At 37.2% G+C, this 22,570-nt stretch overlaps 1 protein-coding gene across 2 annotated transcripts in view; it reads right to left on the bottom strand.

The window, feature by feature from the left end:
- The window catches only part of ASXL3 (ASXL transcriptional regulator 3), a 126,753-nt gene that overhangs the window by 13,639 nt on the left and 90,544 nt on the right, over positions 1 to 22,570 (bottom strand). For both annotated transcript variants that reach the window (XM_059860071.1, XM_059860062.1), the window contains 2 exons: positions 5,693 to 5,789; positions 5,116 to 5,221 (listed from right to left, as the gene is read on the bottom strand). In XM_059860071.1, the coding sequence (XP_059716054.1) occupies positions 5,116 to 5,221; positions 5,693 to 5,789 (203 nt within the window). The remainder of the gene's footprint in view (positions 1 to 5,115; positions 5,222 to 5,692; positions 5,790 to 22,570) is intronic.

The following is a 22,570-nucleotide window of genomic DNA, read 5'->3' as shown; positions in this document are numbered from 1 at the left end:
AAAAAAATGTTGTTTTAAAAAATGTATGTGCTCTGACATCCTCATTTCCTTCTAAGGCCAGTGGGAGTACAGATGCTCAGCATCTTTAGGAAGATTTTCCAAGCAGACCTTGTGCCTCAGCAATTCCATAATAGCAGAAAATACACAAAAGCTTGGTGGGAGGCCTTAAAAGAAATTTCATGGTCTTAAGGATCTTCTAATCTACTAAACAGATCTCTGTTATCATTTAATCAGAAAATAAAGAATAAAATGGAAACAAGCAGGCATAAAAGATATTCAGAAGCTATGGAAGCAAAATTGCTTGTCAGTGTGTAGCCAGAGGATACAGAGATACAAAGCCCTATTCAGATGAAAGTACAGAACACATAAAAAACCAAAATCTGTGGTTGTGCATTTTAAAAACACTGAACAGATGTATTACAGTGAGAGCTGTAAACCAAAGAAAAAAACCCCAAGCCAGCCCAGCCTGGAACTGGCATCCCAAAAAGCACACTTAATTATTAGTATTGCCTACAACTAGACAGTAATAATGAACAAAGTCTCCCTTTACCATCAATGCACTGAGGAAGGATCCTCTAGAGAGCAATTCAGAGCAGCAAATTCACAATTCCCACACTGAATGCATTTCAGAAGATGTGCCTTTGTTCTGTATAGACTATAAGTTCCCCATATGGCCTAAATTTAGGTTGTAAGTTTAGGTGAGTAAAGTTTAATTTACCAGGGTTTTGGTGAATAACTTCCTCCAAAATTCCTTGTGTTAAGGAGCCAAAGTTATCTCAGGAAAATGGAAAGGGAAAAAAAATATCCACTCCGTTACTGAAAACTGAATCAATGGTCTATTTTCTCTAGCTGGGTTACATCATGAAAAGATACTGCTTGATGGTTATCTTCATGGATTGAAAATCAGCAGAGGAATGAAGGACAGGATAAAGGTGAATGAAACTGTCACATGGACACTACACAAATACACACATCCTTGTAACGTACTGAGGATAAAGAATTTTAAGGGAAATAAGATAAAGCAGATTAAGGCCAGCAGAACACGTACTGAATCTTAATCATTTTTTTCAATATTGGAAATACTACCATGTTGAAGAGGAAACTGAAAAGAAAGACTTTCTAAAGAAGAAGGCTCAAGATCAGCATGTTTAAGGCAATCTTGGATTGCAAAATAAACAACTGATCTGCCTTCTCCCTTAGAGAAAAAGACACCCAAAGTTTGCAAAACAGCACAAAAAATACGAGTGCAGCAGCAAGCAGATTTCAATGAAAAGTGCTAAGGACAGGATTCAACTGGTAAAATAAGGGCATTCAGTCATCCAGGAAAAAACCCCCAAAAAGCTACTCAAGGATATATGAATGCTGATATCCCAGTGCTGTGATAAATAGTACTGGGGGAAAAGAACTAAAGTAAGAAAAGGATTAAATCAGCAATAAAATTTGGAGGAGGTCTACCCAAAATTAAAGCTTTGATCTAGCTGACAGTACTATCCTGACATGTAACTCTCAAAAGTGAGAAAAGAGATAATATATTGACATAATAGAGTATAACCCTTGCAATCTTGGGGCAGCAAGCCAGAATAATGTGGATTTCTATCAACATACATAAACTAATCCTAGATAAATGACTGCAGAATAAGATTTTGTATTTTGAAAAAAGTCAGAGAGAGGAAAAACGAACAAATATGAGAAAGTGGAAAAGAACAAAAATGGATGGAAGTAAAGTGCAACTGACAGTGCCACGATAAACAGCCTGGGTACAGAAAAGAGCAAACACAAGATGCAATGCTTAGAGCTAACAGGGAAAAAGCAGTCTGAAGTCTTTGATTGCTATCAACTGTGGAGTCCATAAAAATGCTTACAGAGATTCTGCATCTATTAATAGTCCTTCCCTAAGTAGAAGGTGAAACTTGAATTTACTTATGGAATATTAGAAGATCAAATTCACTTAAGTCAGAGCAAAAATACTACTCTGTAAAGTGAGCAAGTTAGCCTGCAAGACAGATTCATTTTGCAGGCAGTGCATGTGAGAAACAGCTCGGGGAAGTTTACAAGTTCTGCTAGTTCAGTCAAATCAACATAGCTGAAAAGAGACACAGCCCAATCATACTGAAAGCTAGTTTAAAAACCAAAGTGAAAAAAGGTAAGAGAATCATGGAGTTACAGCATATCCTGAGTTGAAAAGGATCCACAAGATCACTGAGTCCAACTCTTGCCCAGCACAGGACCGCCCCAGAACCAACACAAGGAGGAAGCTACAGCAAAAGCTACCATTCAGTGAGTAAACAATGAGGAAAAGTACTTAAGTCAGCAAAGCACATCTGCCTACATAACAGCCAAGCAGAAGAATGCAAGTGAAACAATGCAAGCAGGGGATAGGGCAGGGAGGACCAGATTCAGTACTTCAGTCAAAATGGAAATGATGTGGAATATGACATTTTGCATAACAATGTTGATGTCAGAAACATATGAAACCAAATGACATGTATCATCACAGACTGAGCAATTATCTGCCAAGCACCACGGTATCCAGCTTTCAGCCAGAACAGCAGGACTGCTGGCTCTGCAGAATTATGAGCATCATTCTCTGTGCATGTGACAGCAATTTTTGACTGAAGAATTCCTGCATTGCTGGTGATAAACTTCTACTTCTTGTGGAAGACCCTATACCAGTATCTTACATAGCCCTTTCCTTCATGAAAGGTTAGTCACCAACTCTTCTATTGATATGCATAATGAAAAGCCATTACGTTCTTTATCTGAAAACCTAACTAGTATTTTTTGATACTAAAAGGATCAACACCTGGACTAAACTGAAGTCTCAAAGCTGTTTACTAAGAAATTAAGCACTTCACACAAGACAGTCTAGCACATTAAGAGCCTAGAATTTCCATTATATGTAAAGATAAGGTGCTGTAGAAAAATACACTGGGAGGAAAGCATCTAGCAATGGTGCACAAAAAAAAAATACTAAAATGGATCTGTCCATTTCTTGCCTCATTTTCACTACATTTCCCAGTGGTCCAAGACAGCTGATTGTGGGAAGTAGTACTGCAGAAACATTTTAGTAAATCTTTAAGATAATCAGTCATATGAAGAGTTCCCTGTGCTCTGGATTTCTTAAGTGAAAAACATCTGACAGCAAAACTAAGACAACTTATGTAATGATGGTTCCCATTGAACAATTTTTCTGCTATGTATAACACATACATTGGATTGAGTAGACAGTGAGATAGATTGAGAACTGACTGAATGGCAGATCCCAGCAGGTTGTAATCAGTAGCACAGGCTGTATTTGGAGGCCCATCCTTAGTGGTGTCCCCCAAGGTTCAATATGGGGCCTGATATTGTTTCACTTACTCATCAATGAGTTGGATGAAGGGGTAGATGCCTCCTCAGCAAGTTCACTAGCAACACAAAGCTGGGACGAGTGGCTGATACACCAGAGACTGTGCAGCCCTTCAGAAGGAGCCTGACAGGTGGGAGAGATGGGCAGGGCCATGCATCTGGGGAGGGGTAACTCCAGGCTGGGGGCTGACCTACTGGGAAGCAGTTCTGCAGAGAAGGACATGGGGTCCTAATGGACAATGAGATGTCCACGAGCCAGCAGTGCCCTTGTGGCCAAGACGGCCATGGGTATCTTGGAAGCCTTACAAAGAGCATTCCAGCAGGTTGGGGAGGTGCTCCTGCCTCTCTGCTGTGCCCTGGTGAGGCCACAGGTGGAGTGCAGTATCCAGTTCTGCCTCCTTGGTACAAGAGAGACATGTAGCTTCTAGAGATGGTCCAGTGGAGGGCAACAAAGAAGATTGAGGGGCTGGAGCATCTCTCTTAGGAGGACAGACTGAGGAAGCCAGTCCTGTTAGCCTTGAGAAGAGGCAACTGAAAGGACACCTCATCAAATTCTATAAGTGCCTAAAGGGAGAATGTCAAAAGGATGGGGCCAGGCTCTTCTTGGTGGTGTCAGGCAACAGGACAAGAGGCAATGGGCAGAAGCTGAGGCACAGGAAATTCCACCCAAATGTGAGGAAGAACTTCACTATGCAGTGACTGAGCACTGGAACGGATTGCCCAGAGAGTGTGGAGTCTCCCTCACTGGTAAGCAGCCTGAATGCAATCCTGTGCTGTGTGCTCAAGGATGACCCTGTTTGAGCAGGAAGCTTGGACCAGATGAGCGACTGTGGCCCCTTCCAACCTTACCATTCTGTGGTTCTAGGATGTAATTAAAAAATACTTTAAAATAAAAAGAAAAACAGTAATTGTTAAATAGCTAGTTTATACTTGGTAATAAATTCTTAGTATTTTTAAAAACAGAGATATGATTCCAATTATTGATTAATTAGCTCTTAAAAATAATTTCTAAAAGGAAAATTCTTGGATTTTGAGAAGATATGAATCTCTTTAAATTTTGTTTTTTAAATGAAATGAAGATAAACATTGAATCTTCAGCTGCTGAAGAATGCCATCTCTGTACCATCATCATCAATGAAATTGTGCTGACTCATCCCAGTTGTGCACCTGGAGTGATGCTATATTTATTTTAGTCAGTTAAAGGTATTTATTTATTCTTTGCATCTCACTTCTAAAATTAAATTAGTCATTGTCACTTTCATTTGTCTCTAGCTAACATTTTTCTATGTCATATATTCTTCTCAGGCCAATGGGACATCTCAGTCAAAAATAAAAAACTCTACTTGATTTTAGTAATTTTGCAACTAGCTTAGAAAAAATAAAACAAATTAAAACATATTACAGACATATTGCTACTGGTCCTCTCATCTGTAGAAGCTGTATTTATATTTTGCAGGAAGGAGGAATTGCCCTAATGCTATATTTAAAAAGATTATTAAAAAATATTCACATGCTTGTGTCTTAAGCTCTCTTTGGATGAATTTTTATGGATGACTTATGACTCTTTAAAAATGCAATTGTAATGCAAGTGCAGACACACGACTATAATTCTACCCACAACTTCTTATATTGGGGAATGACTGCTCTTCATAACTGCTTTATTAAGTTTTACAGCATATGACCGTGCTATGTGAAGCATAGAATTATATTTTCATTTCCTCCTAAAAGAAAATATAAAAAAATCCTTTTATTTGCTTCAGTACTTACTTTTCACCATAAAACCTTTCAAAGAATTTTTCTTTCCAAGGCTCTGTTTTCTTTTCCTTTTCAATCTCTTGTCTGATGCGCAACTGCATTTCTGGTGTAAATTCTCCTAAAAAACAAATACTAACATATTGAACAAAAGTTGTCAAGGATTAATTTAATACGGGTAATTATAAATTGCAAATACAATGATGACATACAGTGATTTCTGATACAATCATCCAACAATGCCAAATGAAATTAATGAAAACCAAAAGGGAGAGTGACATAGAAAGATTTAATTTACCATATACCATCAGTATTTCAAGGGTATATTGGCAGGGTTTAGTTGCATGCATTCATGTTTCCAAGGCTGACAGTGATGAAAATACTTGGGTTTTTTTTATCTGTCAAAATAAGCTGCCACAGCAAGCTGTAAAAACGTACTCTAAATTCAAAATGGAATCAGCAATTTCTCTTTTGCTGAATTACTGGTCTATTACAGTTTCTATTCTAAAAGTATTTCTCAAATGTAGAAAAAGAGACACTCTTCATAAAGACAATTAACCTTGGGCAGACCTGAGAGCAAGCAGAGAGTTACCTTCTGCCAGTCGCTGTTTCCACCCTTGCGCCGCGTACGCGAAGAACTCGTTATTTAGAGCGGAGCTACTGAGGCGCAAAACTCCATCGCTCCCCATCTAGAAAATAAGCCGATGGTAGCAGAAGACAGTGTCAGAAACAGCGCCAGCTAAGATCACATCAAAACAGAGTTTCAATTAGGGGAAATGGGGGAAGTGTAGGCAGTGGGAAGAACACAAAATGATTACTACTAAAACAGCATTTTCATGCTAGTTGTTACTGTAAATGGGAGTGAACCAATCCAGCATAAATGTACTCTCTTCAGTCATAAGTGTTACTGATGATAACTCAGTTTGCAACTGATTGATGTGCTTTAATCACAGCCCTGTCTCGAGACTATGCCTAGAGGCATTGTACGCAATCAAAAATCAAGATCATTATTGTACTTGTGCATCTGCCTATAATATGGAGCAAAACAAATTAATTCAATGCAATGAAGACAGTAACTTTGTTGTTTCTAAATAAACCTAATACTCGTGTTTGCTAATAAGCTGTATTGGCCAAAGAGTGGATGACAGGCATTTCTTAAAAGAACCGATATAAACTCATCACTGAAACTGAAAACAGCTCTACTCATAATTTTATAGGCATCAAAAGTGAAATCTGTGGAAAAACATTAGAATTATTTGTATTTTCTACATCTGTCAAATATGCAATGATCAGACAACATTAAAAGTCTTAATCACAGTATTTTCTACAATAATTTTTAAAAGCAATCCAACTATTGATCTGTCTTTTACCACACAACTTAGTGTATATTTTCAGGGTTGTAAGGATATTTCTGTTTCCAAAAGAATTCCAATAATTGAAAAAAGTAATTGCATGAAACGAATTAGCAGTGGGTATCACCTCTAGCATAATAAATAGACAGTTAAAAAAAATAGCAAATTACAAAGAAAGGAAACAGCAGTAGAGGTAATATTGCTAGAAGAAGCACTCTCACTATTTTACATCCTTCCAGGTAAGTAAGAGATAAACGTTTGACAATGCTATTTGTAATCTTGCAATAAAATCCAGCACATTTTCCAGCATATTAACAGATGTTTTAGCTAAGTAATATCCCCTAGTTCTCAGTGACTGTTTCAAGCAAGAGCCAGAAAGACACAGGCATTCCAAAAACATTGAATGACATTTCGATGCAGTTACCTCATGGAGCTCTATATTTCACTGATAATAGTGGCCCTATTTCAAGAAGTCTTTGCTAATTTACTTGCTGCCTAGCTGACATCCTGTCCCACAATTATCTCAGAGGAGTAAACCAGAAAGAGGTGAAGTAGCAGACAGAGAAATAGCAATTAGCATGGACTCTGATAAACAGGCATTGCTAAATGTATTTGGTTACAGTAAGAAAATAGTATGTGTGTGGTGCAGAGTTCCTCAGCAGGATATGAACTTACAGAACTGCTGCCTGTGCTTTCCTGCTATATGGCACTGTTTTGCCAATATGTCATAGAGGTTGGGTTTAAGTGGGTTGGATATGTAACATTTCTATACATCCCCTGATGTGGGTTATGGAACACATGCATATTAATTACAGGTAGGCTATGACTAATGCTGAAACTAGAGGAAAACTGGAAAGAAACAGTGAAACATGCAGCAGAAGCAGTAAGATAATAAAACCAGTGAGGTGAGAAAGGTGATAAAGAGCATGTACTTATTGTATAAATCAAACTACTATGACACATTATCTTCTTCCTGCACAAATGAATTTTGCCAGAAACAGTTAAATTGCACAATTACTACATTAAAGAGGGTTTTTTAAATACCAGTCCCTCTTACACCTGAACAAACAAACCAGTATAGGGTCAAAACCAGCACTTACACAATTTTCTAGAAAGGTGAGATGCAATGTCACAAAGAAAAGAATCACAACTTACTAAACAAACAACTCTTTGTTCCTATAACAAAGGTGTTGAAACTACCTTAAGTTTCAACATAAAAGGAGATGAAATGGAAACACTCACTTGCCAACACATGTTCTACTCTAATTTTCAATAAATTCAAGGTTTTTTTGTCTAAGCCTGGCAGTGTTTTGCAAAAAACAGTCATACAGACATTAAATTAAAATAATATTTAATCACATTTAACTGCAGGCTCAAAGGTATGGACCTCCTGAAACTCCATGGCTCATCTGATGACAAACGGTGTAGCCATATCACCAGCCACATGAAAAGATCTCATAGGAAAGTAATGATTTGTGGACAATAACTTTCTGTTAAATAAGCAAAACTATCCAACTTATTCTAAGGTCACACCTCTATTAGATTTCATGCAAGGCTGGAATGTACCACGATAGGTGGAAAGAGATTGCCACTTGTCAGCAGCAATCCACTATCAGATTGCATTAAACATAATTTGAAACTGCAGCCAAGTGTGATTGAGCTATTTCACCAGACTGCATAAATGAAGAGCATTATAAAGACTGCCAAGTTATATTACCATGTGAATACAAGAACAGTATTAGCTTCATTGTAACCCTGTTGTTGTAAGGACAGGAGAAAATCAAGCTTTGCTAGAAGAGTTACCCCACCTTTTATTTTTGTTGGCTAATATACTTCAGAAAAAAAGTGCCAAGTTTCTGGGTGAGAATTTCTTAACAAAGTTTCAAAAAGAAACTGTGAGCCCCAAGCTAAATGCTAGGACAAGGTCCAAACAAATTCAAATGTGATCTAGTTCACCTGAGAAAAAAGCACAGGCTGGAACCTCAGAACGGAAAGCAAATGTTAGCAAGGTCATGGGTAAAGGTCATTATTTCTTGTGGACCAGAAAAAAATGCCAAGTAGTAAGTATCTGTAAAAGAAAAAAAGGAAGGGGAAACAAACTACCAAAAGAATAGCAAAAAGTGAGAATTATATTGATTACCTAAGAAGAAAAAATATTATACATTAACTAACAATGGAATAACAGTCCATTTGTATAAAAAGCCAGATGCATACTTCACAGACCACTTTAGGTATAAACTGCAGCAGCTTATAAATACTGGGGAACTATGTCCACAAGACTGAAAAGATGATGTTAAAAATGCTTAGGTTAAGAAATGTAAGAACAACAAACTAAACATGCAGTCACTGACTGACTGCACGGTAGTCATTGCCACAGACTAACTGGCAGAGAAGGGCCTTACCAGGGAGCTGTGTTCACAGGTCTACATAATTCATGGAAGATTTATGTAGCTAGAACAAGCAAAATCTAAACACAAGTGCATCTAGTGATACCGAACGTAGAAATGCACTAATTAGAGGAGAAGATTAAAATGATCTATTTTAACATGACATGAAAGAATAATTTTAGGCTTAAACATTGTAGAGGGATGTATGAAAGTAGACATCATTTTCTAGACTTGGTACACATATGGATACTAATGTTAAAAATGGAAGAAATAAAGAGCTGTGCAGCCCCAGTGACTTTGCCCAACTTGCTTAGGAATTTGAGATCAAAGAAAACATTTGTTGGGAACGGAACAGGAAGGATTTATTCAACCAGAAAAAGCTCAAAGAGAAAAGGATGAGGACAAAAACGTTAAAGAAACTCATAATGGTCAAAGAGATAAAGCAAATGAAACATAAATTTTGAAAATGTTATAGAAAGAATGAAGCACTATGCAGAAAGCAGATACTGCCACCCTAACTAAGTTAACAAAAAGTTCAATCGTTTGGCCATTTTCAGTTCATTTAAAGATTTCTACACAGTGAAAAAGTGTTTGAACAATTTGGAACAGACAAAACCCAAGTAATTTTATGTTTAGTTGTTTTGAAAATGTCCCTCAGAAACAACAAAACTAAAGAAGATGTTTTATGCTTTTTCTCAATACCCTAGTCATGTGAAATCAAGCTAACATCTTTTATGCTCTGTTAAACTTTGAAGGACTAAGAAGTCAGCCTTTTATAATGTCAGCTAACAACCTCCACTGAAATATTTTTTTTACTTCACTTGGAGAATTCATTTTCACCTGAATCAACAAGTTAAAGTGGAAATTTTGAAGGCATGGAGTGTATTCACTTCTCTAAGCTCTGATGATAGAGACAGCACAATTAACCACCAGCTTTAAATTAGAATTTGGAGAAAAATGTCAATAAAGCGGTTCTTAAATACACTGTTAATTTTTATGGTATTTAAAAAATGCTGTCCAACACAGTGTGTTAATGAGCTGGAACAACAAACATTTCTTGGAAAATTTATGTTTCATTCAGTTAGGCTTTAAATTTCTGTGTTTTTCTGATTAAGCACAATGCTAGAATTATGTTTTCTAATTAATACTTTCATGCAGAATTCACAATGGCTTTTGAAAGTTCCTCTTTTTATTGAAAGCAAACAGAAAACCACCCGACCCAAAAACATATCTGTTAAAACCCAGCATCAATTTGCATTACAAAGCAAATGTCAAACACTCTTATCAGAACGAACTGAGTAACCTTTCTAGAACAACTACTTCAATTATTTTCCTCCAAGTTCCACTGAAAATTCTCTTCTGAAAATAAGGCAGGGATTATTTTTTAGCTTAACCTGAAGATGCACATTGGTGTTTAGTAAGTATACAGCAATTACTGCATAGGTCTATACTGGTAGGTTATCTGATTTTGGCTAGAATCTTGAAAGACAAGGAATTAGTCAATCTATTATTTCTATATCTCTTTCAAATGATTCAAGATTCTCCTAATGTATTTATAAAATTTCTAATGACCCACTGTACACAGTTCTTGTGTAGCATACTGTATTTCTTACAGGGAAGCTTATGTATGAATATCATACCATTTGACTAGAATCACAGAATAGTTTGAGTTGGAAGGGACCTTTTAAAGGTCATCTTGCTCAACCCCTCTGCAAAAAGCAATGAACTGTCAGAGGGACACATAAGGTGTCTCAGAGCCTCATCCAAACTGACCTTGAAAGTTTCCAGCATGAGACACCTACCACCTCCATGGGCAACCTGTTCCAGGTTTCTTCCTAAAAACCTTCTTTATATCTAACCTGAATCAACCCTCCTCCAGTTTAAAACCATTACCATTTAGTCCTACAGCAACAGGTCCTGCAAAGAAGTTTTCCCCCATTTTTTTCACAGGCCCAGCTATCCTTACAGCTCAGCCATCTCAGCCTTACAACAAAAATGCCAAACAAAACTAAAACCAACCAACCAAAAATACAAATACAAAAGCAATCAAAAAATCAGCAAAGGAAGTGAAGATGCATCTAAATGAAGGGTCCAGTACCACTCATTTTTTATACCCTTTCTAAAAATTGCTACTAACTCTATATTTTATCTGGGAGAAGGACAATCCTTTAATTCACATACTTTCCCAAAGGTACGTAAAAGAAATTATCTTCAAAAGATGGAAGATATGAGAAAATACATTTTGATGCTTTTGCATTAAAGATTCCAAAATATTACAAATGAAAAATTTAGGAGAATTTATATCACATACAGGAAACATAACATTTTATTTATGTGTGCAAAGAGGCACCACTGCTGTTTTGTGACATGAATTTGTAACAAATTTGATTCTCTAGTGCTGGGCACCAGCATTCCACTGACTTGTGATTATTGTACAGTGCAGATGGAGCATCTGAAGACACAGCAACTTTAGTGACTGACATTCTGAAGGCAGACACTTTACAGAGCTTTATGCTCAAGTATTGACTATGACCTACATCATCTGAAATGAGGGAATGAGGACAACAGAGACTGTGTGATGAACCTCAGGAAGGTGTTGATAGGTATGATGCCTGGAAATCCTACCATTTTCACTGTTCATGATGTCCCTTCACCTTCACCCTAAGAATATATCCAGACACGAGATTGAGTAGATCAGAAGTGACAAGGAGGCTGTAGGAATCACCATGGAACCTAGGGATCTGTTGATATTTTTATCAGCAGACATAGACATATACTGATAATGAAGTGGCGGTTTAATAGATGCTAAAGGCAGAATGGCTTTGTCATCTTCAACACATGGTGATGCCCCAAGAAGGTTTAGAGATATGGCAATAGGTAAGCAGTGACTTCAAACAGCCCTTGTGGAGAAAAGGAACATGCTCTATAGACAGACTTGCTTGTTTCTTCAGAATTTGAATGCTGTATTTATATGCACAGCCCAATAGTATGGGCAAATCAAATTCAAATAAATCCTCTTCTGTGATCCACTGCCAAAATAAATTTATTTATAAAAGGAGGGGTTAAAGAAGAGGATAATGTGATGGAAGTGGTACATTTATTTCAGTCTTTGATGGTTGAACACTAGTGCAAGAACTGCAAATGGTATGTAGGAGGACTTGGAAGATTTAGCTGACAATTGACATTTTTGACTTAAGTGGCAAAATGATGATCTGATAATTCATGACTGATAGTAATATAAAAGATTAGGCTTGTTTGTGAAAAAAGAAGAAAAGAAAGAAATGACATAAGAATTTAAAAAATATGATTTAAATAGGCATACTTCCCTAAATGCAGAATTAGTTGGAAGAATCCCGAAGAACATGGTGCCAGTGAAAAAGGAGTTAAAAAAAAACTGCCACAGTTCTTTAAATAAACAGTGCTGACCACATGGAGTGCAAAGCCTCCTGCAAAGGAGTAATGGGGATTGTACAATAAGACCACATTGTCTTAGTTAGGATCTTGCTGTTGATCTCACAGCATGTAGAGAATGGAAACGAGGTCAACTTACTAAGGAGGAATACCACAGCAGAACATGCTATAATGGGCCAAAATTAGACACAGTTGGAAAGGGACACAGCAAACTCCAGAAGAAATAATTGTGTAAGTACATTCAAAGCAAGAAGAGGATGAAAGAAAAAGTACACTGTGCAACACTGGGGGAATACTAGAGGAATACAGAGACAAAGCTAATGGTAAAACTTCCTCTTTCTTTGCATGAATCTTCACCACAAATCTACTGGGTTGAGGTGCTTTATATAATTAATTCCAGCAAAAAAAGGCAAAAGGGTCAGAACTGACCTTGAACAGGCAAGAAGCTCAATAAATATTACTAAAATGCATTCAATTCATCTGGGCTTTATAGTGTAGCCTGTTTAATGCCCAGATATGAATCTATTTCAGAACTGTTAAATATGGATTTTGAAGAAATGATGGGTACAAATACAAACTTATACATGCTAGTTATACATATATAGCACATATGTATCACCTCTGTCTAAAGAAGGGAATAGGAACAGCTAAGGACTTACAGACTCAGCCAGCTTCAGAACTGCATGGCCTATGCACAGACAACACACTATTTTTTGTGATACTCTAGGCTGCCCTAAGATACTGATGTGGACACATTCTGAGCAGACACAACCCAGAATCTATGGGACTTAAAACATTTTGAAGAAGTTAGGTGCTAGCCTCTCAGTTGATCCAAGAAACCTGCATTTAAATACCTTGCTTCTTCCCTCTGTCTTCATGCTTTGGAAAATATGTGCAATGGTTAAAGCACAAGATAGAATCATAGGATCATTTAGGCTGGAAAAGACCTGTAACACCATTGAGTCCAACCATCAACCCAGCACTGCCAAGCCCACCACTAACCCATGTAAGGTATCACACCATACACAACTGCCTGAAAATTACCAGGTGTTAAGCAACAGCCAACATAGATTTGTCAAGAGCAGGTTACCTCAGATCAGTCTATTTTCTCTCTGACAGAATAAACGGCCTTGTGATAGAAGAGAAGCATCACAAGTTGTATATCTTGATCTTAACAATGCAGCGTTGCTTAACATTTTCTCAAGCAATGCCAGGATATATAAATTGCAATTAGGTCACCAAAGAACTACTCAGAACTCTTTACTTAGGGAACTATTGTTTATTTATTATCAACTGGGAGTCTGTGTATTCAGAGGCATGATAAAAAGATGGAAGTAGCTTGAAAATACTATCAGTCAGAGAGCATGTACAGAGAGCCTCAGAGTTCTCTTGATGGTTTTGTGAATTACTTTGGAAACAACAGGGATAAGCAGGGCATTGCATTAGTGGCAAATGCAAAGTTTGACAATCTAGTATAACACAGAACTAGAGAAATGCAAAATGAGGAAATTAAGTGTCTATGTATTGGTTCTGTAGAAAAGTACTTGTATTGATGGACTGTTCACAAACTGAATATAAGTCAACCTTGCAATTGCAAAGAAGGTGAGCACAACATTCAAAGTTAGAAACAGGAGTACTGTGCAAAAGCAGAGAAAGTTTTGCTCTCCTTGGTGTTACTTACCAGTTGAGCTGGAGCAGTACAATCAATTCCAATTGATGCAACTCAACTCAACTCACACAAAATGCAAAGGAGATAAATGAGGCTAAGAACAGACTTAAGGCCTTAGGTCTACAAAGACTGCATTATTATGGGCTGTTTCTCAAGAAAAAGAAGCAGGAACACAGCAAGCTCCACACTCTACACGTAGATGCCAAAAAGAACAAAGAGTACCAGTCAGAATTGCAACGAGAGAGATTCAGATCAGACCCCAAGGAAAAAGCTTTCTATCAGTGAAAACAATGAAGGACTAGATTTCCTTGGGAGAGGCTCTGAATTCTTCACCACTGAAGAGCCAAAAAAAGTTTTAGCCAATATAAAAGAAAAGCAGACGTTGATTTTGCCTTATTGTAAAGAAGATGAGATAAATTTTCCTTTCTTGCCATGTTTTCTATGTCAAGATGGTGTAACAAATTGCCATCTATTACATCATTAAAAAGAAAACTAAAAGTGCTCTTGCAGATATTTAACTTCTGACCAATTGCCAACCTCAAATTTCAAAGAAAGGTGCTTAAGAGTCAGACCTTGCATTCTGGCTTTCAGGCTTCTAACCACTCTTCATGCCCTTCCAGTGGAGTCACTCTGTGCAGTCTAATATAACTGACCACAGCTCATGATTCATATCTGGAAGAGCCCCTCATTTGGACAGAGTGACCTTTGGAAACACTGTGATTTCATAAGATAATGGCTTAGCTTACCTGCATGCAATTAAAACCTTAGATTACACTCAGCTTCTGGAACCATCATTCTCAAACACAAACTCAGTGTATCTGTTACCAGTTATGCTTCATGATGGCTGGAAGGACCCTTACTTATTCATGAACAACTTTTTTACTAACAATTCATATCTTGAGCAACGTTAAAAGTCAAGCTAGATACCTTCTGCCTTGAGGCTGAGTGTGACAACCCTGTGGAAGAGATTTCTCATTAAGCCCAAGAGACAGAAATTCGCATTGGGAAATACTGAATGGCTGCAGAGACTAGTATTACAAGGCCACATACTTTGTCCATACTGATGTTTTAGTATGAGGTACTACAAAGTGAAACAGAACTTATTACTATGTGTGTTCCTGTTAGTCTCTGGACTGCTCGTGCTCTGACTGACACATTCTTCAGAAACTAACAAGATCTGCTTGCACTTATAAAAGCCTAAATTCTCTACAAGAATGCAAAACAATCATTATCCTATTCACTACTTTGGCTAATGACCTGAGAACCAATTATGTCAAGGAGTTATCCACAGCTAGATAGAGCTCTCCTTGTTAAATAACACATGGCAATTATAAAACTTAACTTCTATCCATCTGCAAAATACTTTTAAGTGAACTTGCATGTATTTCTAGTATGAAAATAATTGAGTAAGTTTCTCCATTTCCTGTGGAATACTGCTGACTTTTCAAGTATGCCATTACCTATCTAAAAGTCATTTTTCCACTTATACAACTACTATTCAAAAGAGATTGTGATAAATGGGACCAAGCTAAAAGGATGCTCTAACAGTTAGCAAGTCTATAATAGTGAATGAGTGTGAATACACTTCGGTCAAAAGGAAAAGCAGCTGTAGTTGTCAAAAAAAATCTGCAAGTTCTGTTAAACAATGGCTGCATTTCTGATGGTATTGTTTCTGCTACACAACTCAGTGCTAAGCAAAGATGCTGTATTTTTCAGCATTTAGTCATATCTGAGTGGTACCATATGGTAACAAATATCAGATCAAAGCAGAGGTTGAACTAACTTTGATAATTGCAAGGAACAGATCATGGAGATAAAGTCTGTGAAAGACCACATAATAGCCAGTTACTAGGAAAGCTGTCAAATAAAAGTTTTCAATTTCTATTTAGTTTAGCTGGAATAGACTGAAAAAGGAAATTTTAATGTCCATAAATATTTCAGTCTGTTTGATATAACTGTGGCTACTACTCATATATATGCATCCACCATCTTCTATTTATATCAGTTGAACTGTGGAAGCAATCAATACTAACTTTTAGTATGCAAAAGACTTCAAGGGTTAGTTGTCTATTGCATGAAATACATCAGTTGATTGTATTAAATTTGATGCTTTTCACTTTTAATTTTGTTCTGGTAGATTAAAAAGCTCATGTCCAGTAATTTTTCTTTAGACATTTTTATGGCTCATGCAAATTTTAGTGCCCTCCTCTGGGTTCTTTCCACAGCTTCTGAACTGAACTGGCCAGGCTTAATATTGAAGATGATGACTTAATAGTATTTATATAATGAAAAGAGTATTTAATTTAGTGCAGTCTCCCTGGTGTTGTTGTTGCTTAAAGGTTGACTGAACAGATGTTTCTGCTGAGCTGTCCATAATCATGACCATATTTTCTTTTCAAATTTGATTTAGAAACTAGAAGTGGAATAACCCACATAATTTCCAGCACAAAACGGTAAATCCTACAGTAAATCAAAGAATGGTTTATGTTGGAAGGGACCTTAAAAGATCATCTAGTTCCAGCCCCCTGCCATGGCCTGAGACACCTTCCACTAGGCCAGGTTGCACCAAACCCCATCCACAGGAAATACCTGTTCATGTGATAGATAACCTATCAAGTCAAGTCACAAGCCTTTCATTCATCTGCCAGACCTAAAAGAATGACACTGAAAGTATTACCATGTTTGTGTTATTGAACTATAATAGCACACTTCAGATGCAAATAAAAAATAAAAATCAAATCGTTTTTAGTATGTTTGAGGATGAAGAACTCACAACCTCTTGAGGCAGCCTATGCCCTCACTAAAAAAAGTTTTACTTCATGTCCGTATGAAAGCTCCTGCCTTTTGGTTTGTGCCTACTGCCTCTGGTAGTGCCATATCTGTTTATACACACTGATAAAACTGCCCCTGGCCCTTCTCTTATCTAGGCAAAGTCCTAGAACTGGACAAGGTACTCTAGGTGTGGCCTTATGAGTGCTGAGTTAGATGGGATGGTCTGTTAAACTCACATCACAATGGCATTCATGCCATTGAATGGAATTCATGCCTCTTCTCTGACCTTGACCCCTAAAATCTAAACCAGACTGTAATCCACCCTATAGAAGAGGTCTACACACATGCTGATCCCCTTGAGGGCAACAATCACTTCCCTTTTCTTCTCTGCCTGTCTTTTGTTTCAAGAGAAGCAAAAGCTTGTCAAGAGTTCTAATATACATTAAAAAATAAAAAAATAAAGGAAAGAGAAACATGTAGAGAAAGGCACGGTGTAATACTGGAGAGAAGCAAAAAAAGGAGAGGAGTGAATAGCTAAGGAGTCAGTAATTACCAAGTTTAGTACAAAAATTGATGATTTCAGGTCTTAAGGACACAGATGGTAGGAATGTTAAAGAAGTAATCCAGCTGAAGATGCAGAATATTTAAAAAAAAAATAGACAAGCCTTGCAAAAACCCACAGACATAACAATTCAGCATTTGTTTCTTTGCCTGAAGATAAGGAACACTCAGGGGCTCATCTCAAACAGGAAAATTGCACACATTTACACAGTGTCATGGCTGATGAAAAATCTATTCTTTCTTAAACAAGTTACCGTGTATTTAAAACCAGCAGAGGAGGAGTTTCTGAGTAAGAACTATATAAACAGGAATATAAGGGAAATACTTCTTACAAGATGCAATAACCAGGGCCTTTTTGCTGTTGTGACCACAAAACATCTACAGCAACACTGAGAGATCCATGAATGGTAAGAGATACACCCAACACTATATACATACATAAATACAGCAGACAGAAATACAGGGTCTGACTCAAGAGCTGCTGAAAGAACAACAAAGTCAGCCACAACAAATTCAGGTCTGGGGAGGTGACATGGATAGGTACCAACTCATTCCATGGCTCTCTCAGCAAGTCTGATGTACCTCAGCTTGGGTGTTCATGTTCACTCTGCATAAGCTCTCTTCCATGGGTCTCACCTTTTCACAGTAAAGGGTAACATGACCCAGATTATGGCTAATTTTCTTTAGTTCTGCTTATGAAGTTATCGATTCTTATAAGAAAAGCTCTTTGTCATTTCTACCTGATCACTGATATAACATGAACAGTCTGCCTTCGAATACAAAATGAAAAGACAGATTTTTAAGACAGATGGTGAAAGTGATTCTGAGTATTACTTTAGTCCTATAAAAATAACCAGATTAAACTGAGAAGTAAAACATCAAAGGATGAAAAAGAAAATATCTACTACTACAGGAGTAATTGCTTCAGACATGAGGAGAAAAGCAAGAAGCATCTTTGAGAGAAAGAAACAAAGACCTTTTCCATCTTCACTAAAGTGGGAAATATGCCGAGTAAGACTGAAGAATTGCAAACATATGTTTTCAAAATGAAATGTGACTTGTTAATTTAGACCTTGTCTAAATCAAGAAGACAAGTGGGATAGCTATATTCATTCCAATACACTGTAGTGTCAAAAAAGACAATAGAATCCAATCTGTTTGAGCTCAGATGCAAGAAATTAGATGAAGAATTTTAGGCGAGTAATAAATCTGGCAAAATGAAAAGATAAGGCATGTTTTAAAATGAAACAAAACCCATGCAAAATAGGAAAAAAACCTAGAACATGCAGCAAACAGTACCATCTAACTGCATTCAAATTCTAGAAGTAACAATTAAACCCCTTTTTTCGAATACATAGTTCACATAATTTGTGAACCCAAGCATGTCAGAATACACAGAAAAAACCAAGTATTTATAAAGCTACTAGAAAAGGCACATAAGCCTGGGGGAAAAACAGGCACGAAAGCATATATGGATTGCGATCAAGGCAAGCATGTATGGAACTTTTTTAAGGAAAGATGACTAGAAACTCTGAGAAAGTTAAACATTATTAAATTATCCAAGAACGTTCACATTTTGTGGAAAGTGCAGGAAAAGGGATATAAACAACCAGGGTCTATTCACTTAGCCTTTAATAATAAAATTATAGACATATACCTTTGAGAAGCAGAAGGTGAGGGGAAGTTACATGTAAGCATCTAAAATTAGTCTGTCATTTTTAATGACTGTCAAAAATGAAAATCCTGCATCCAATCCCTTTTCTCTAGGCATTAGAAAACACTGCTTTTCCATACAAAAAAATGGCCGAGAACTAAATGAGAGAACTAAATGAAATCTGAGATGAAATAATTCAAAGGATAGTAGTGTTCTGAAATAATTAGTAAAAAGTTTCAACTTTTTTTTTCCCTTTTGTATTTAAGCCAAACAAATATATTGGAAAAGGGTGAGGGGAGGGAATGGTGAGGGGAGAAGCAGAGAGAGAGGGTGGGAGTTAGGGTGAAGAGGAGGAGAGTGCTGCAGAAGCACGGATGGATCACTTCTGCTTGCTCTTCCTTTTGCTGCACCTGCATCCAACATCTTGCTTCAAGTCCTTGAATGTCTTCAGATTCAGAATGGAAAGGAATGTTCTGTTCTCCATCCAATTCCTGTACAGCCCTACAGTGGCAGCACTGGAGGCACTGCAGAGCGACTCATATCACTCAACTATGAGCGCTTTGCAAGGGAGGTGCAGTTGGAACACTACAGGCTGCAGTACCGCAGTGCACCCTCAACAGCTACATGACTTGCAGCATGCCAGTCTCTTGTGCCCATATACATTACCACTTATGTTCACACATTATTTATATGTTGCTCTGATTTTCTAAGATTTTCTAAGCCTTCTGATGTTGACATTCTTGTAGAGAACTTTCTCACACACTTCTATAAATAACTCATTGTTTTGCATTCTTTTATGGAGGAAGAGAAATTTGACAGACTGTTAGTTTGTCCAGCGTCATTGGAGAGGTGGCACTGTCACCCTCCAATCCACTGTCACTTTTGGAAAACTATAAATGTTGGAGTCAGAAAATAAACTTCCCTTTTCTCTTCACCTCGAGAGCAGCGGTGTGCGCTTGTGCTTTTTCGTGTCCTATAGTGACAGTTATACTCTCATAGCACAGCTCCTAGCACAGTCTTTTAAAAAGGCACTTATGTGAAGCCCTTACTTTCCCACTGGAAGGGGGCTGCTTTATCAGTTCTCTTTTTAAAGTACTAATAATTCTGTCAAATGTAAATGGAACTTGTATTGCATACAAAGTCCTCTTTTTTTTTAAGCCCTAACAGCTGTTCACTGTACTTTAGAAAACTTGCTTGAAGGGAACAAGAGGGGAACAAAATCTTCACTAGTCTGCATCAGAAGAACAACCTTGATTGAAGGGCCCCTCACACATCAGAAGGACTTATGGGAAAGGATGCTGTAGAGACAGCTGTGGATCTTGTATTTTTTAGCTTCCAGGGGGCACAGCACCATTGCTGTCTCCTACTAGATGTGCCAACTGAGTTTAGCCTTGCTATAGACAAAAGCAAATGCAATAGTTCTGCTAACACCCCTGCAAACGTGTCCTTAGAGGTGAGACATTTAAAGTGTGACAAGACCTTGAAACAAGGCTTTAGAAATCAAAAAAGAACTTCCACAACATGGATGTGGCAGGGTGGAAAACACTGATTCACACTTCTGAAATACAGTGACCAAGCCTGCAGAAATATGAAACCATGACACTTAATCAAAAATGTAAAGCTTCCTATTCACATATGTAGATGTACTGATACTGAGGAGCACCACTGGAGATTACTGCAAACAAGCAAACAAGAATTCCATTACCACATCAATCAGAGCAGCCAGATTGCAAAGCAATTGCAGTAAGCTTTTCTGGACTGCCTAGGGAAGCTGAAAGAGTAGCTTTCTTGTAGCTAAAGACAACTGGGATTTTGAAGTAAAATCCTTCAGCTTTCAACTCACATAAAGTGAAACTGATGTCTGTTGTTATACATGACTGTGAAATACACACTTACACCATCCATACAGGTGTGTTAGGTAAAATAAGTATTAACTTGCTGCATAAGGACAGAGGGTCAGCTGGGTGTAGTAATCTGTTTGAAAACCCTTGGCTAGCTCAGCTCAGGAATGAGACCCAGATTTTTATGGAAAAGGCAGCTTAAATCATTGGAATTTATTCATCTCTCTAGTCTGTAAGATACCTGCATTAAAACTACCCTAATAAAGCTGTACAAATAAGGCACATTACAACAACACCATGCTGTCCACATCATCTAGTAAAACCAAAGAAAAAATGTCAGCTAAAGGGAGAAATGTGTCATAAAATGACCTTCAATTACTGCACACACAGGGGTGCCAATTTAACAGCTTTTTAAATCTGCTTAGGTGCAGATGACATACGTTACATTTAACCTTCAATTGCAAATGTTCTCTGAACTAAATGCTTTTGTCATAACCCTAAAACTATTTCACAGTGTAAAACTCAAACATTTACAGGAACATAACAATAAATATTCAAAAGCTACTGATTGATAGAAAATGGAAAAGTAAAAAGCTAAAAGATTGTAGCATAAGCAAAAAAGGCAGCAAAGTAAGACAAGGTAACCACTTAACTACCATTACACAATAATTCCATGGAGAAAAACATAAAATAAAGCTGGAAGCAAATAATACATGCAGCACTAATTTCTGCAGTTGGTCTTTTTATAAATGAAATTCTTCAAAGTACCAATGGCACATATAATCCTCAAGCACTGATGAAGTTAATAAAACAAGCAGGGAGATGGTGACATTGCTACAAGAAACAAATTGTGAAAATCAAGCTTCACTCACTCTCTTCTAAGAAAAAACTAATATACAGTAAGGTACCTACTAAATACTAAGCGTTCAGAATGTCAGATACCAGACTTCTCTTCTTGCCTTTTACAAGTGAAATAATATTTTGTATTATTCATTACCCACTCTCCACCACAAAATTCCAACTGATGTGCTTGGGAGTAGGAGTAATTTGTGCGCATCAAAAACAATGGTTACCTTTTGCTATCATTGCTCAAATTGTAGGAACAGATATTAAGCTGATTCATACTGCATGAAAACAGAGGTTTGAATTAGAATTCTGTAGATAACCTTCCCCAAAATTACTTCTTATTATTTTCAAAGGAACAGAGTAAATCACTAGCTGACATCACCCTGTGCCTTTTCTCAATGCAAGGGGAGAAGGAATCTTTACAAGGTGACAGATTCAAACTGCACCAACCTAAAATGAAAAGGCCAAGACAGAAACACAGAACCTGCACTGGCCTTAAAATAAAAGGATGCTGTGATGTGATTGCATATCAATACTAGCACTCATCCAAGAGACAATAATTATTTTGGGATTCACTGATTTAGAAATTAAAAGAAAGAGAATAAGGTGGGTTTTGACCCATTTTAGAATCCTTTGATTTGTACATTATGTTTTTCTTTTCAGTAGACTGACCTGCTACAAACCTGAAATATTCACAGGACCTTCTGCAATACTATACACCTTAAGTTATTCCTTAAGAATACCAAATTTCGGTAACTAACTTGGCTATCTGTAAACTGTAGATAAAAGATAGATAATTGTTAAATTTCTTTAATTAAACAAGTAAAGCTGAGACTCGATATAACTATTACTGTGATTTTCTCTACTGTTTTAAATGCTCTTCCAGAACAGATTTGGTCTGATAAAATGGCAGTGCTACCTAACACACATGTCTGAGGAGGCTTTGAAGTTTGTAGGAAGAAATTCACATCCTATGT

Source organism: Haemorhous mexicanus, chromosome 1 (assembly GCF_027477595.1).
Source record: "Haemorhous mexicanus isolate bHaeMex1 chromosome 1, bHaeMex1.pri, whole genome shotgun sequence".
NCBI lineage: Eukaryota > Metazoa > Chordata > Aves > Passeriformes > Fringillidae > Haemorhous > Haemorhous mexicanus.
Note: the sequence above shows the minus strand (reverse complement) of the source record. Positions and strands in the feature narration are given on the sequence as shown.